This window comes from Lynx rufus, unplaced genomic scaffold, assembly GCF_022079265.1.
Source record: "Lynx rufus isolate CCGP_SWC_20201006 ecotype Redwood Valley unplaced genomic scaffold, mLynRuf1.p SCAF_13, whole genome shotgun sequence".
Taxonomy (NCBI): Eukaryota; Metazoa; Chordata; class Mammalia; order Carnivora; family Felidae; genus Lynx; species Lynx rufus.
Genome location: NW_025814827.1, coordinates 34739134 through 34752034, shown reverse-complemented (window position 1 = coordinate 34752034; position 12901 = coordinate 34739134). Strand labels below are relative to the sequence as shown.

At 38.2% G+C, this 12901-nt stretch overlaps 1 protein-coding gene across 1 annotated transcript in view; it reads right to left on the bottom strand.

The window, feature by feature from the left end:
* Positions 1–12901, bottom strand: part of FSIP1 (fibrous sheath interacting protein 1) — a 193043-nt gene that overhangs the window by 120993 nt on the left and 59149 nt on the right. Inside the window, exon 10 of the mRNA XM_047074517.1 lies at positions 2033–2173. Within this exon, the coding sequence (XP_046930473.1) occupies positions 2033–2173 (141 nt within the window). The remainder of the gene's footprint in view (positions 1–2032; positions 2174–12901) is intronic.

Sequence of the window (12901 nt, the reverse complement as noted above, 5' to 3'; positions counted from 1 at the left end):
AGGATATTGTGAAACTCTAAACAGTCAAAACATAAAGACTCATATGCCAACACTCATATGCCTTTATCACACAAGTTTCTCAAAGTGTTGACTGTAAAACAATAAAGTTGAAAGTTAATCATTTCAATCCCGTCTCTTCCACTCAGTAGCTACATATGCTTGAGGAAGTTACTCAACCTCTCCACGTCTCTATTTCCTTGTCTGGAAAACAAGGATAGTAGTGTTTACCTCACAGAGTGGTTATAAAGACTAGGTAAGTTAATAAGTTACAAAGTACTTGGAACGGTGCCTGCCACTGTAGGCCCACAGTCGTTGTTCTTCTCTACTTACATATGATTCTTTTCCACTTAGATAACAACTAACTCTTAGTATTGATCATACTTCTGTAAATCTATCCAACCTTCATATGACACTGGAAAAATATACAAGATTTCCTAAAGGACCCAGGTTTTGAGTCAAAAATTAAATAATAATAGAGACATGGTAGAAAATAATGGATACAAGTCCAAGGCATAAGACAAATGGTGAGAAATCAGGAGAACTGAATTAGGGAGAATGACAGGCTTTGCCTGCTTTGGATTGGCAGGCATGGGGTGAGAAATGCCAACCATTTTCAAAATGAGTCAAACCACAAACATTTTACTTACCGCATCAAGTTTGCAATGCCCTATCACTACCACCACAACTATTGGCCAAGAGCCTCTTTACACTCCCTAACCATTCTTACCTCTTCCACTTCCTCCCCGTATCAACAGATTCAAGGAGAAAAAAAAAAAAAAAAACCCTCAGAATATAAAAATGAAGGTCTCCCTGAAACATAATTCCCATTTAATTTCCCATGAGAGGTAAACAAAAATGAATTCTAAAGAGAAGCACAATGCATGTATTCCCCTTAGATCTGTTGCCTGACTCTCATTAGGTAGACCTAGCTATCCTTTAGGCTGAGAGTCAGTGAAGCTGTCCATGGCTGGCAAAAGGTTAAGAGCAATTCAGCAGGACACGGTCATTAGGGGTGAAGAATCTCAGTCAGGACCGGGCCACACTCTTGGAGAGCTCTAAGGAGATCAGAATGGAATCAAAATCACTTACCTGACGCTCACTCCCATGGAACAGCATATAAAATAAAATAATAAGAGAAGAGACTGACCAGGGTTAAGCGGCTAGACAGGAGGGGACAGTGCTGACAGAAGGGTGATACAAGCAAGGACAAAAAAAAGAGAAGATTCCAAAGAGTCATAAAGAACTGCGGCAAGATATGACAGCAAATTAGACATACTGGTTAAAACTTAATGAGGCTTGAAGATCACCCAAGATAACAGGATTTAGTAGGAGACAGAAAGTAGGTACTGCTGGCAATTAGGACAAGGCCAGCCCTGGGAGAGAGGATGTAGGTGGAATCACAAGTTTAGCCTTGTCATGTTTAATTTTAGGTAAAAGCAAGTATCCAGGTGGAAGCATACTACGGGTAGCTGCAAAATCAGAATATTATGGAGCATTTCTATGGGTTCAGAATATCAACCAATTCACAATTGTGCTAATTTAAGAGCTTTCTCTCACCGCAGTGATATGTCTTTCAATGACAATCAACTAAAACATGAAATAGGCACACGAAGGATTTAGAACGAATTAAAACTGAGTAATAATATATTATGAATTACGAACAAAAAGTGGGACTACTTAAGGCATAAGTTCGATATATAGAGATGATTTTGTGGAGAATAACTACCAGATTTTTCCATTAAAAAAAAATTTATGTCACTGTCAGGCACAGAATATTAGGCATATGGATCATCATTCTGACTTCAGATAGGATTTCACAGATTTATTATATCACATAAAGTAAGTATAATATTCCTTTAAGTTCTACGAATCATATTTTTAGCTTTTATTCAAATTCTTACTGACATATTCCCATGTCAGTTTCCTCGATGGACGTAACACATAAAACCAGTCATAAACAGTCAAAGGAAACTGGAGGCTTTTTTAAATACAATCATTGGTTACAGTTAAACTTTAAATAAAGAAGACTTACCACATTTTCCTTCATCTTTCTCAGTTTGTCATCTATCTCTCTCAGCCGGTTTTGCTGATCCCGTTGCTCTTTGGTGTTCCGAAGTACCTTTTCTCCTGGAGTTATTTCCATATTTTTATCATCATCATTAAGGTCAGGTTCCTAATCAAAAAAAAAAAAAAAATTCACACACAGGCTGGAAATGTACCATTACATGCCGCCCCAAAGCAAATGAACTTTAAAGGTTTGGCTTTGCTTCTCAAACAATATTTCTTCCCTTCAAAATGATATTCAGGGGTACCTGGGTAGCTCAGCTGGTGGAGTGTCTGACTCTTGGGTCATGACTCAGGGTCATGAGTTCAAGCCCTGCACTGGGCATGGAACCTACTTTTAAAACAAATTATATTTATAATTCCCTAAACTCTTCCTCTTTGAAGGAGAAGGGTCCAACTATACATAAAACAAGTAGGAAAATAAACTCAATCATTTAGAAATCAAGAAGTCAGAGTGAAAAGAGAAGTGGCCAGGAAGCAGCAACCTGGGCTCTGGTCCCTGCTCTATACATATCAGCCCAAGATCTTGGGCAAACCACACTTGCTCTGGACTCCAAGTTCATCATATATAAATAACAAGAGAAAAAAAATCCTGCCTATCCATACTATGAGAGGCAGATGTTTACTTACTGAACTGGAATGAGCAAAGTCAGGAGTTTTGAATCCTGGCTCTACCTGGCTCCTAAGATGGCTTTAGGGAAATCAACTAACCTGTATGAACTTCAGTTTTATCATCTGCAAAATGATAATAACATTCGGCCCCAAAGTCATCACAGTAGGCAGTAGTATGCAACAAATCTTAGTGGCTAACAAATATGAGTTAAATATGTCCTCTGAAAGGAATAAAGATTAAATAATGGAAGTAGTTCACTATTATCAGCAATATTTGAATGGACAGAACCATAATCTTTCAAAATTAATGGGTATAAAAATGGGTATTTGAGAGGAAGTTTGGCTTTATATCTATAACTTCACTTCCTATCTTTTCTCCCACAGATCTCCTACTCTGTGCTGCCATGCAGGTAACTGACATAATGTCATAAATGTCGTATTTGAAGTTACTCAAACCAGAACCTCCAACACTCTCATCCCTTACAGAGCTTGTATCATGCCCATTATCTACTCCAAGTAAGAAGTACTTATAACCAGTGTCTCCTTGAAGATGCTTGCATTTCTTGTATTTGGGGTTATTTTGGTGCCTTGGGACCTCAGCTCTGTGATGAAAAACACTGATTCAGAAAGAGTATTGATTATGCAGATTACCTGCCATTTTCTATTGAAGAGATAGGAGCAGCACTCTCTCCAGTTAACCTAAGATGAAGCTGGAACATTCCTAAGACACTGAATGTCAGGGACTTTGTTAATTAGCGATTCATAAATGAAACAGAAAATTCAAATAATACAGTTTCATTTTAAGAAGAAAAGTACATTTAAAACTACACTTTACCCTCTACCTAAACTTTATATCGTGCGATTTTAGTATGTGACAGTCACTACTTTTTAGCTCTAAATAATTTGTAACTTGTTTTGTTATTTAGTTTTTTATTTTTTATTTTTATTTTTTTAGAGAGAGAGAGCACAAGCAGGGGGGAGGGGCAGAGAAAGAGAGAGAGAGAATCTTAAGCAGGCTCCATGCTCAGCACAGAGCCCAATGCAGAGCTTGATCTGACAACCCTGGGATCATGACCCAAGCCGAAATCAAAAGTCAGACATTCAACTGACTGAGTCACCCAGGTGCCCTTTGAATTACTTTGAATTAATGGTTACTTAGCATATTTTTGTGTGTGACTGCTTCTTTTTCATAGAACTTGGATCACACCGTATTGTCATTTTCAATTTGAATTTTTTCACTTAGCAATACAAATCGATTATTTTTCTATATCATTAAATGTTCCTCAAAATCAATATAATCCCATACTATTTTATTACAAATTCCGTTTTTTAAAAAAAATGATGGGAAAAGTATAATTTTGTTGGAAGCTAAAAATATTTAGCCTCTGGGATAAATGTCTCATTAACTTCAATTTTTCTTGAAGGGTCACCATCTCGCTTCCTAATACCTCTTAATTAAGGCCCTCCTCTCTTACTGCCTCATCATTCACCTAAACCGTGGTTTTCAAACTCCAGTGGCCTTCAGACTCACCCACAGAGCCTGGGAAAACTTTCAAAGGCCCAGCCTCCACACTGGAGATTCTGATTCAATAGGGGACTGACAGCCTGAATACAGCTACTTGAAAATTTGAGAACTATCTACTTAGCTTGAGCCTCTTAACTGATCTGAGGGCCACCAGTCTCCCATTCACTCCACCCTGTGCAGAGATGCCACGGAGCAAAGCCACTGAGCAAAGTCCTCGATCATTCCTGGTCTGTATCCTGACTAGCTCTTCAGCCTCGTTTCCCACTGCTTGGGTCTCAGACCCAAAACCATGGCAATACTCACTACTACTAGTTCTCCACTACTCCATGCCCCTTTCCTCCAGCTCCTCGTGAAGACTGCAACTCTTTTTGAGCACAAATATATTTCCCCTATAAAATGTTCCCTAACACACTTAGGAAGGGCAGTTATTCTCTGGGTCATGTCACATGTTCCCTCATCGCAGTTACCACACTGAGAGGGACCATGACTAATCCTACTCTGTATCCCAACACAAACTATAACCCTGAAGCTGTATAAGCACTGGCCAATAGACTGTACAGCTGACCCTTGGACAACATGAGTTTGAACCACATAGGTCCACTTTCACACAGATTATTTTTCAATAAACAGTACAGTGCTATAAATAAATGTATTTTCTATATGGAAACAAACGAAAATGACAATACAACAATCCAAACGCTTTGGGATGCAGCAAAGGCAGTCCTGAGAGGAAAATACATTGCAATCCAGGCCTACCTCAAGAAACAAGAAAAATCCCAAATACAAAATCTAACAGCACACCTAAAGGAAATAGAAGCAGAGCAGCAAAGACACCCCAAACCCAGCAGAAGAAGAGAAATAATAAAGATCAGAGCAGAAATAAACAATATAGAATCTAAAAAACTGTAGAGCAGATCAATGAAACCAAGAGTTGGTTTTTTGAAAAAATAAACAAAATTGATAAACCTCTAGCCAGGCTTCTCAAAAAGAAAAGGGAGATGACCCAAATAGATAAAATCATGAATGAAAATGGACTTATTACAACCAATCCCTCAGAAATACAAGCAATTGTCAGGGAATACTATGAAAAATTATATGCCAACAAACTGGACAACCTGGAAGAAATGGACAAATTCCTAAACACCCACACACTTCCAAAACTCAAACAGGAGGAAATAGAAAGCTTGAACAGACCCATAACCAGCGAAGAAATTGAATCAATCATCAAAAATCTCCCAACAAATAAGAGTCCAGGACCAGATGGCTTCCCTGGGGAATTCTACCAGACGTTTAAAGCAGAGATAATACCTATCCTTCACAGGCTATTCCAAAAAATAAAAAGGGAAGGAAAACTTCCAGACTCATTCTATGAAGTCAGTATTACTTTCATTCCTAAACCAGACAGAGACCCAGTGAAAAAAGAGAACTACAGGCCAATATCCCTGATGACTATGGATGCAAAAATTCTCAAGAAGATACTAGCAAATTGAATTCAACAGCATATAAAAAGAATTATTCACAACGACCAAGTGGGATTCATTCCTGGGCTGCAGGGCTGGTTCAACATTCGCAAATCAATCAACGTGCTACATCACATTAATAAAATAAAAGATAAGAACCATATGATCCTGTCAATCAATGCAGAAAAAGCATTTGACAAAATTCAGCATCCTTTCTTAATAAAAACCCTCGAGAAAGTCGGGATAGAAGGAACATACTTAAACATCATAAAAGCCATTTATGAAAAGCCCACAGCTAACATCATCCTCAATGGGGAAAAACTGAGAGCTTTCCCCCTGAGATCAGGAACACGACAGGGATGTCCACTCTCACCGCTGTTGGTTAACATAGTGTTGGAAGTGCTAGCATCAGCAATCAGACAACAAAAGGAAATCAAAGGCATCAAAATTGGCAAAGATAAAGTCAAGCTTTCACTTTTTGCAGATGACATGATATTATACATGGAAAATCCGATAGACTCCACCAAAAGTTTGCTAGAACTGATACATGAATTCAGAAAAGTTGCAAGATATAAAATCAATGTACAGAAATCAGTTGCATTCTTATACACTAATAATGAAGCAACAGAAAGACAAATAAAGAAACTGATCCCATTCACAATTGCACCAAGAAGCATAAAATACCTAGGAATAAATCTAACCAAAGATGTAAAAGATCTGTATGCTTAAAACTATAGAAAGCTTATAAAGGAAATTGAAGAAGATATAAAGAAATGGAAAAACATTCCGTGCTCATGGGTTGGAAGAATAAATATTGTTAAAATGTCAATACTACCCAAAGCTATCTACACATTCAATGCAATCCCAATCAAAATTGCACCAGCATTCTTCTCGAAGCTAGAACAAGCAATCCTAAAATTCATATGGAACCACAAAAGGCCCCGGATAGCCAAAGTAATTTTGCAGAAGAAGACCAAAGCAGGAGGCATCACAATCCCAGACTTCAGCCTCTACTACAAAGCTGTAATCATCAAGACAGCATGGTATTGGCACAAACACAGACACATAGACCAATGGAATAGAATAGAAACTCCAGAACTAGACCCACAAAAGGATGGCCAACTAATCTTTGACAAAGCAGGAAAGAATATCCAATGGAAAAAAGACAGTCTCTTTAACAAATGGTGCTGGGAGAACTGGACAGCAACATGCAGAAGAATGAAACTAGACCATTTTCTTACACCATTCACAAAAATAAGCTCAAAATGGATAAAGGACCTGAATGTGAGACAGGAAATCATCAAAACCCTAGAGGAGAAAGCAGGAAAAGACCTCTCTGACCTCAGCTGCAGCAATTTCTTACTTGACACATCCCCAAAGGCAAGGGAATTAAAAGCAAAAATGAACTATTGGGACCTCATCAAGATAAAACGCTTCTGCACAGCAAAGGAAACAATCAACAAAACTAAAAGGCAACCAACGGAATGGGAAAAGATATTTCCAAATGACATATCGGACAAAGGGCTAGTACCCAAAATCTATAAAGAGCTCACCAAACTCCACACTCAAAAAACAAATAATCCAGTGAAGAAATGGGCAGAAAACAAGATAGACATTTCTCTAAAGAAGACATCTGGATGGCCAACAGGCACATGAAAGATGCTCAACGTCGCTCCTCATCAGGGAAATACAAATCAAAACCACACTCAGATATCACCTCACACCAGTCAGAGTGGCTAACATGAACAAATCAGGAGACTATAGATGCTGGAGAGGATGTGGAGAAATGGGAACTCTCTTGCACTGTTGGTGGGAATGCAAACTGGTGCAGCCACTCTGGAAAACAAGTGTGGAGGTTCCTCAAAAAATTAAAAATACACCTACCCTATGACCCAGCAATAGCACTGCTAGGAATTTACCCAAGGGATACAGGAGTGCTGATACATAGGGGCACTTGTACCCCAATGTTTATAGCAGCACTCTCAACAATAGCCAAATTATGGAAAGAGCCTAAATGTCCATCAACCGATGAATGGATAAAGAAATTGTGGTTTATATACACAGTGGAGTACTATGTGGCAATGAGAAAGAATGAAATATGGCCTTTTGTAGCAACGTGCATGGAACTAGAGAGTATGATGCTAAGTGAAATAAACCATACAGAGAAAGACAGATACCATATGTTTTCACTCTCATGTGGATCCTGAGAAACTTAACAGGAACCCATGGGGGAGGGGAAGGAAAAAAAAAAAAAAAGAGGTTAGAGTGGGAGAGAGCCAAAGCATAAGAGACTCTTAAAAACTGAGAACAAACTGAGGGTTGATGGGGGGGTGGGAGGGAGGGAAGGGTAGGTGATGGGTATTGAAGAGGGCATCTTTTGGGATGAGCACTGGGTGTTGTATGGAAACCAATTTGACAATAAATTTCATATATTAAAAAATAAATAAATAATGTATTTTCTCTTCCTTATGATTTCCTAAATAACATTTTATTTATCTTTCTTTATTGCAAGAATTCTGTATATAATACATATAGCATACAAAATATGGGTTAATCAACTGTTGACACTATCCGTAGGGTTTCCAGTTAACAGTAGTTAAGCTTATGGAAAGTCAGAAGTAAGAACACAGATTTTACACTGCATTGGGTGTCAGCGCCCCTCATCCCTGCACTGTTCAAAAGTCAACTGTAATCTGGTTCTCAGAACTCTGTTGAACTCTGAATTGAGTATTTCAATTTCAAGAAGCGATTATTTTACATTTTGTTTTCCATAAAAGGGGACACACTTCTGGTAGCTCTCAATCTCTAGAAGCATCCAGAGGCTGAATTATTATCAGGAATATATTTAAGAACGAAACCTAATGTTAGGGAGGCATTTGAAAAAGATGGTATAAAGGTCTCTCTGCAGCTTTTTAAAAAAAATTTTTTTTAATCTTTATTTATTTTTGAGAGAGAGACAGAGTGTGATCAGGGGAAGAGCAGAGAGAGAGGGAGACACAGAATCTGAAGCAGGCTCCAGGACCCAAGCTGTCAGCACAGAGTCTGATGCACGGCTTGAACTCATGAACTGTGAGATCATGAAATGAGCCGAAGTCAGACGCTCAACCGACTAAGCCACCCAGGCACCCCTAGGTCTCTCTGAAGCTTTAAGCATCCAGCATTTCATCAACTTTTATAAAGATATATCTACCATGAAGTAGGATACACAGTGTCTTAGTCCGTCTGAGTTGCTATTATAGAAGACCACATTGAAGGTGGCTTATAAACAACACAAATGTATTTCTCCAAGATCAAGGCATTGGCAGACTTGATGTCTGATAAAGGCCTGCTTCCTGGTTCCTAGAGGACCATCTTCTTTGCTGTGTCCTCACATGGTAGAAGGGACAAGAGAGCTCTCTAAGTCTTTTTTATCAGGGCACTAATCCCCTTCATGACGGCTCCACCCTTATGACCTAATCACATCCCAAAGTCCTGACCTCCAAATACCATCACACTGGGGATCAGATTTCAACATATGAATTTTGAGAGGACACAAACATTCATTCTATAAATTATAGTGAGATGAAAAACATCCAAATTGGATTTAATTTTTAAATGGAAATCTTTTTTTTAAGAGACAGCATTTTAATAATCTACAATTATGATTTTATTTTTAGTTTTTGGGTATGCGAAGAAAAGACACAGAAAAACATTTATAATTCAGACTTCATTTATATTTTAAATTTTGCTTATTCAAAGCCACCATTAAGACAATCCACAGGCTGAGACTAAAATTTATAACACACAAACCCGTCAAAGGACTTGTATCCAAAATATGTAAGGAACTCACACAATTCAATAATAAAATAAGGAAAAATAAATACTAAAAAAGATAGTGTAGCTTTAAAGCGACTTGGATACTTCATAAAAGAAGACACGTGAATGACAAATAAGCACGTGAAAAAGTCCTATACATCATTAAGTAATCAGGGAAATGTAAATTAAAATCACAATCAGATATCACTACACAGTCACAAAAATGGCCCAGATGAAAAATTTTGTTAACCCCAAATATTGGAAAGGTAGGGACCAAGAGGAACTCTCAAGTGTTATTGATGGGAGTATACAATGGTACAACCACTTTGGAAAATTGTTTGGTAGTTTCTTAAAGAGTTCAGTGTTAATCTTTCCTATGACCCATAGTTCCACTCCTGTGACTCTATCCAAGAGAAATGAAAATGTATGACTTAAGCCTTGTACACAAATGTTCACAGCAGCTTTAGGCATATAGGCAAATGTCCATCAACACGAGAATGATAAACAAACTATGGGAGAACACCTGACTCAAGCTAGGCCAATCAGACTCTTTCTCCTTGACCGCTGTCTTGTGGGTAGGTTCAATCAATGAACTGGAGAGCAGGAGAAAAGAGAGCTTGCAGTATCTTCCCCTTTTCCTTCCTGCTCTGGCATTAAGGTTTTGGCAGCAATATATCCCTAAGGGGCCCATCAGGAGAATTATCTTAGATTCAACTGAATATTCATGTGCAAAGACAGAGGCCACGGGTGGAGCTAGTCTACTTAGATGAACATAGGACAGGAAACACGGCAGGGTAGTGTCAGGTACCCCTGGTCAATGGGAGTTTTTGCCACAGTCTGTGTCATGACAGTATAGGTACAAGGGCAAGGAAGCTACCGTGGCTCAAAAGCTATATATCTCATAAGAACACCATCTCTTGAAATGATCCCACAGGCACACCCCCACAGTGTCCCAGCCAGGGACATGCCCAGTCTCAAGAAACACTGCACTAAGTAAGACTGAAAGTAGAGCTTCTCCACCAGGCCTTTATAATTCTCCCAATCCCTGGGTCATCTTTAGCATGAGCAAAGTTGCCTCCTAACATTGTTAACCTTCCAACTTTCATCGTATTGCCAGGGAAGCAGTTAGAAAGCTAACTACAACTCAAATTCTCATGATGAAGGGGGAAGGATTGGTTAATCCTTTGCCTACACCTTCTGTGATTACAGTTTTGGATGGCAAAACTGTAAATGTTTGTTTATCATTCTCCCACAGCTCCAGCTCTCCCTAAGTTCCAATACACTTTTTCTTCCCCTACCCACTGTTGCTAGTCCCTATGTGTCCTAACGTCCCATATTGGCTCCTTTAAATCCATAAATAGTTCCTTAACTTACTTATCTTCAAAATCCAAAATCCAAGCTGGCTGTTTTCTCTTTCTTGCTCAAAATTCTAACTGGTATACCGTGCGTGTGTGTGTGTGTGTGTGTGTGTGTGTGTGTGTGTGTGTTTGCAGAGAAGTAAACTCAAAGGAAATTGAATTTGATGGTAAAAATATTGTTTCTTTCACCTTATTTTTCTTAGATGTTTTTGTAACTACTGAATTTTCTATAATAAACACATATTAACTTCATAAGCAGAAGTCATATTTTATTTTTAAGAAAACAGAAATATTATTCTAGCAAGGCTATTTCTGTTCTGCTCTGACAATGTGACTCTCTGTACCCAAAGGTACTGGCCCAAAAGCTAGGTTTTAGCCCCAGTTCTGCTGGTATAACCCGCTTTATACTTTTAAGCAAGTCACTTTCTCTGTCTCAAGTTCTTCCAAAACACTTTCTTCCAACTCTCATATCTTATGAGTTCTGTAATTCTCTACTGTTAGACCCAAGGATATGTAACAGCCTTCCTCAGTTGTAATCTGATAGCATAACCATATAGTTCAAATATTTGAAGGATAGCAAGCAGTGAAAGATAGGCCAACAGGGAGCAAAAAAAGATAATCATTGATTCTAACAACAGCAACAAAAATCCCACTGGCATTTTCAAGAAGCTCTGTTGGTACCAGAGGTTCTCTTGTCAAATCAAAGTGCCAACCAGTACTATGCATTTTCATGATCATCAGGAAATATCTTGGGGCGCCTGGTTGGCTCAGTCGGTTAAGCGTCCCACTTCGGCTCAGGTCATGATCTCACGGTTTGTGGGTTTGAGCCCCGCATTAGGCTCTGTGCTGGCAGCTTGGAGCCTGGAGCCTGCTTCAAATTCTGGGTCTCACTCTCTTTCTCCCCCTCCCCAACTCACACTCTGTGTCTCTCTCTCTCTCTTTCATAAATAAACATTAAAAAAATTTTTTTAAGGAAATATCTTGATTTCCTATGGTAGGAATGTTTTGAGCAGATTGTCTGACCAGCCATATCATTTCTGGTTTTCAGGCATACAGAAATGTTTTTATTCAATAAAAGTAAAATTCAGTTCAATAAAAGCTCTCTGTGATATGCACAGAATATCCAAGGAGCCACAAAATGAGAACTGTCCCTGAGGTCAATATTTATTGATTTGACTAATTGATTGCCAACATATTCTAGGTTCAACCTTAGAAAAATATCTGTGGAGTTGACTGAGCCAACAGGGGTCTTTGAAACTAACTAAACAGAAAAATACAAACCTGCCTAAATAAAGCCAGCTTTCCCTGTGTTATCAAACAAAAGCTATCTTTTTCCAAAAGCAATTGCTATTTTCTGTCATCAGGTGGGTCATTTGCCTAGCAGTAGTAGAGGTAGGGAAAAAAATCTTTCAGCCAAATTGTTTTTACCATTTTAGAATATTGCCATGAAATGAAAGAAACCTTGACTACACAGGAGACTTAACACAGAAAAATTTAAAAAATATAAACTTTAATCTGTAAAACACAGGTGGTAAGAAGAACTCCACAGATTCATTTGGGAAATGTTTGACAAGTTAGCAAGGACATTTGAAGTAATTTCTTGTTCATTTCCCAATCGAGAAATCCATACTCTTATGGCATGCTTCTATAGTTTTTGGAAATGACACAATGGTCAATAAGACTTCTGTGCTTGTGACTAGCATACATAAAAAATTCCTAGATTCCTGCCCTCAACCATCATATTAAGTAATTTGACATCAAGTAGACTAGATAGCCATTACCTGAACTCTGCAAACCCCTGGACTCAGCAATAAAACATGTTATAGGATTACATTTTATATTTCTTCAGCTTTAGCTAATGTTGAAACAGGAAGAGACAAAAAACTGTTAATTGTTGTTGTCAACAATAGTATGCTTTTGGTAAGAAAAAAGATGAATACAACTACAATTTTCCCCAATCAAATGTTTGTTAGTTTTTTGTTGGCCTTACCAAAATGTATACAACTGAACCAACATTTTAAGAACAAAAACAAACAAACAAACAAACAAATGTAAGGAAGACCTTTATATTCAATTAAACCAGTTGG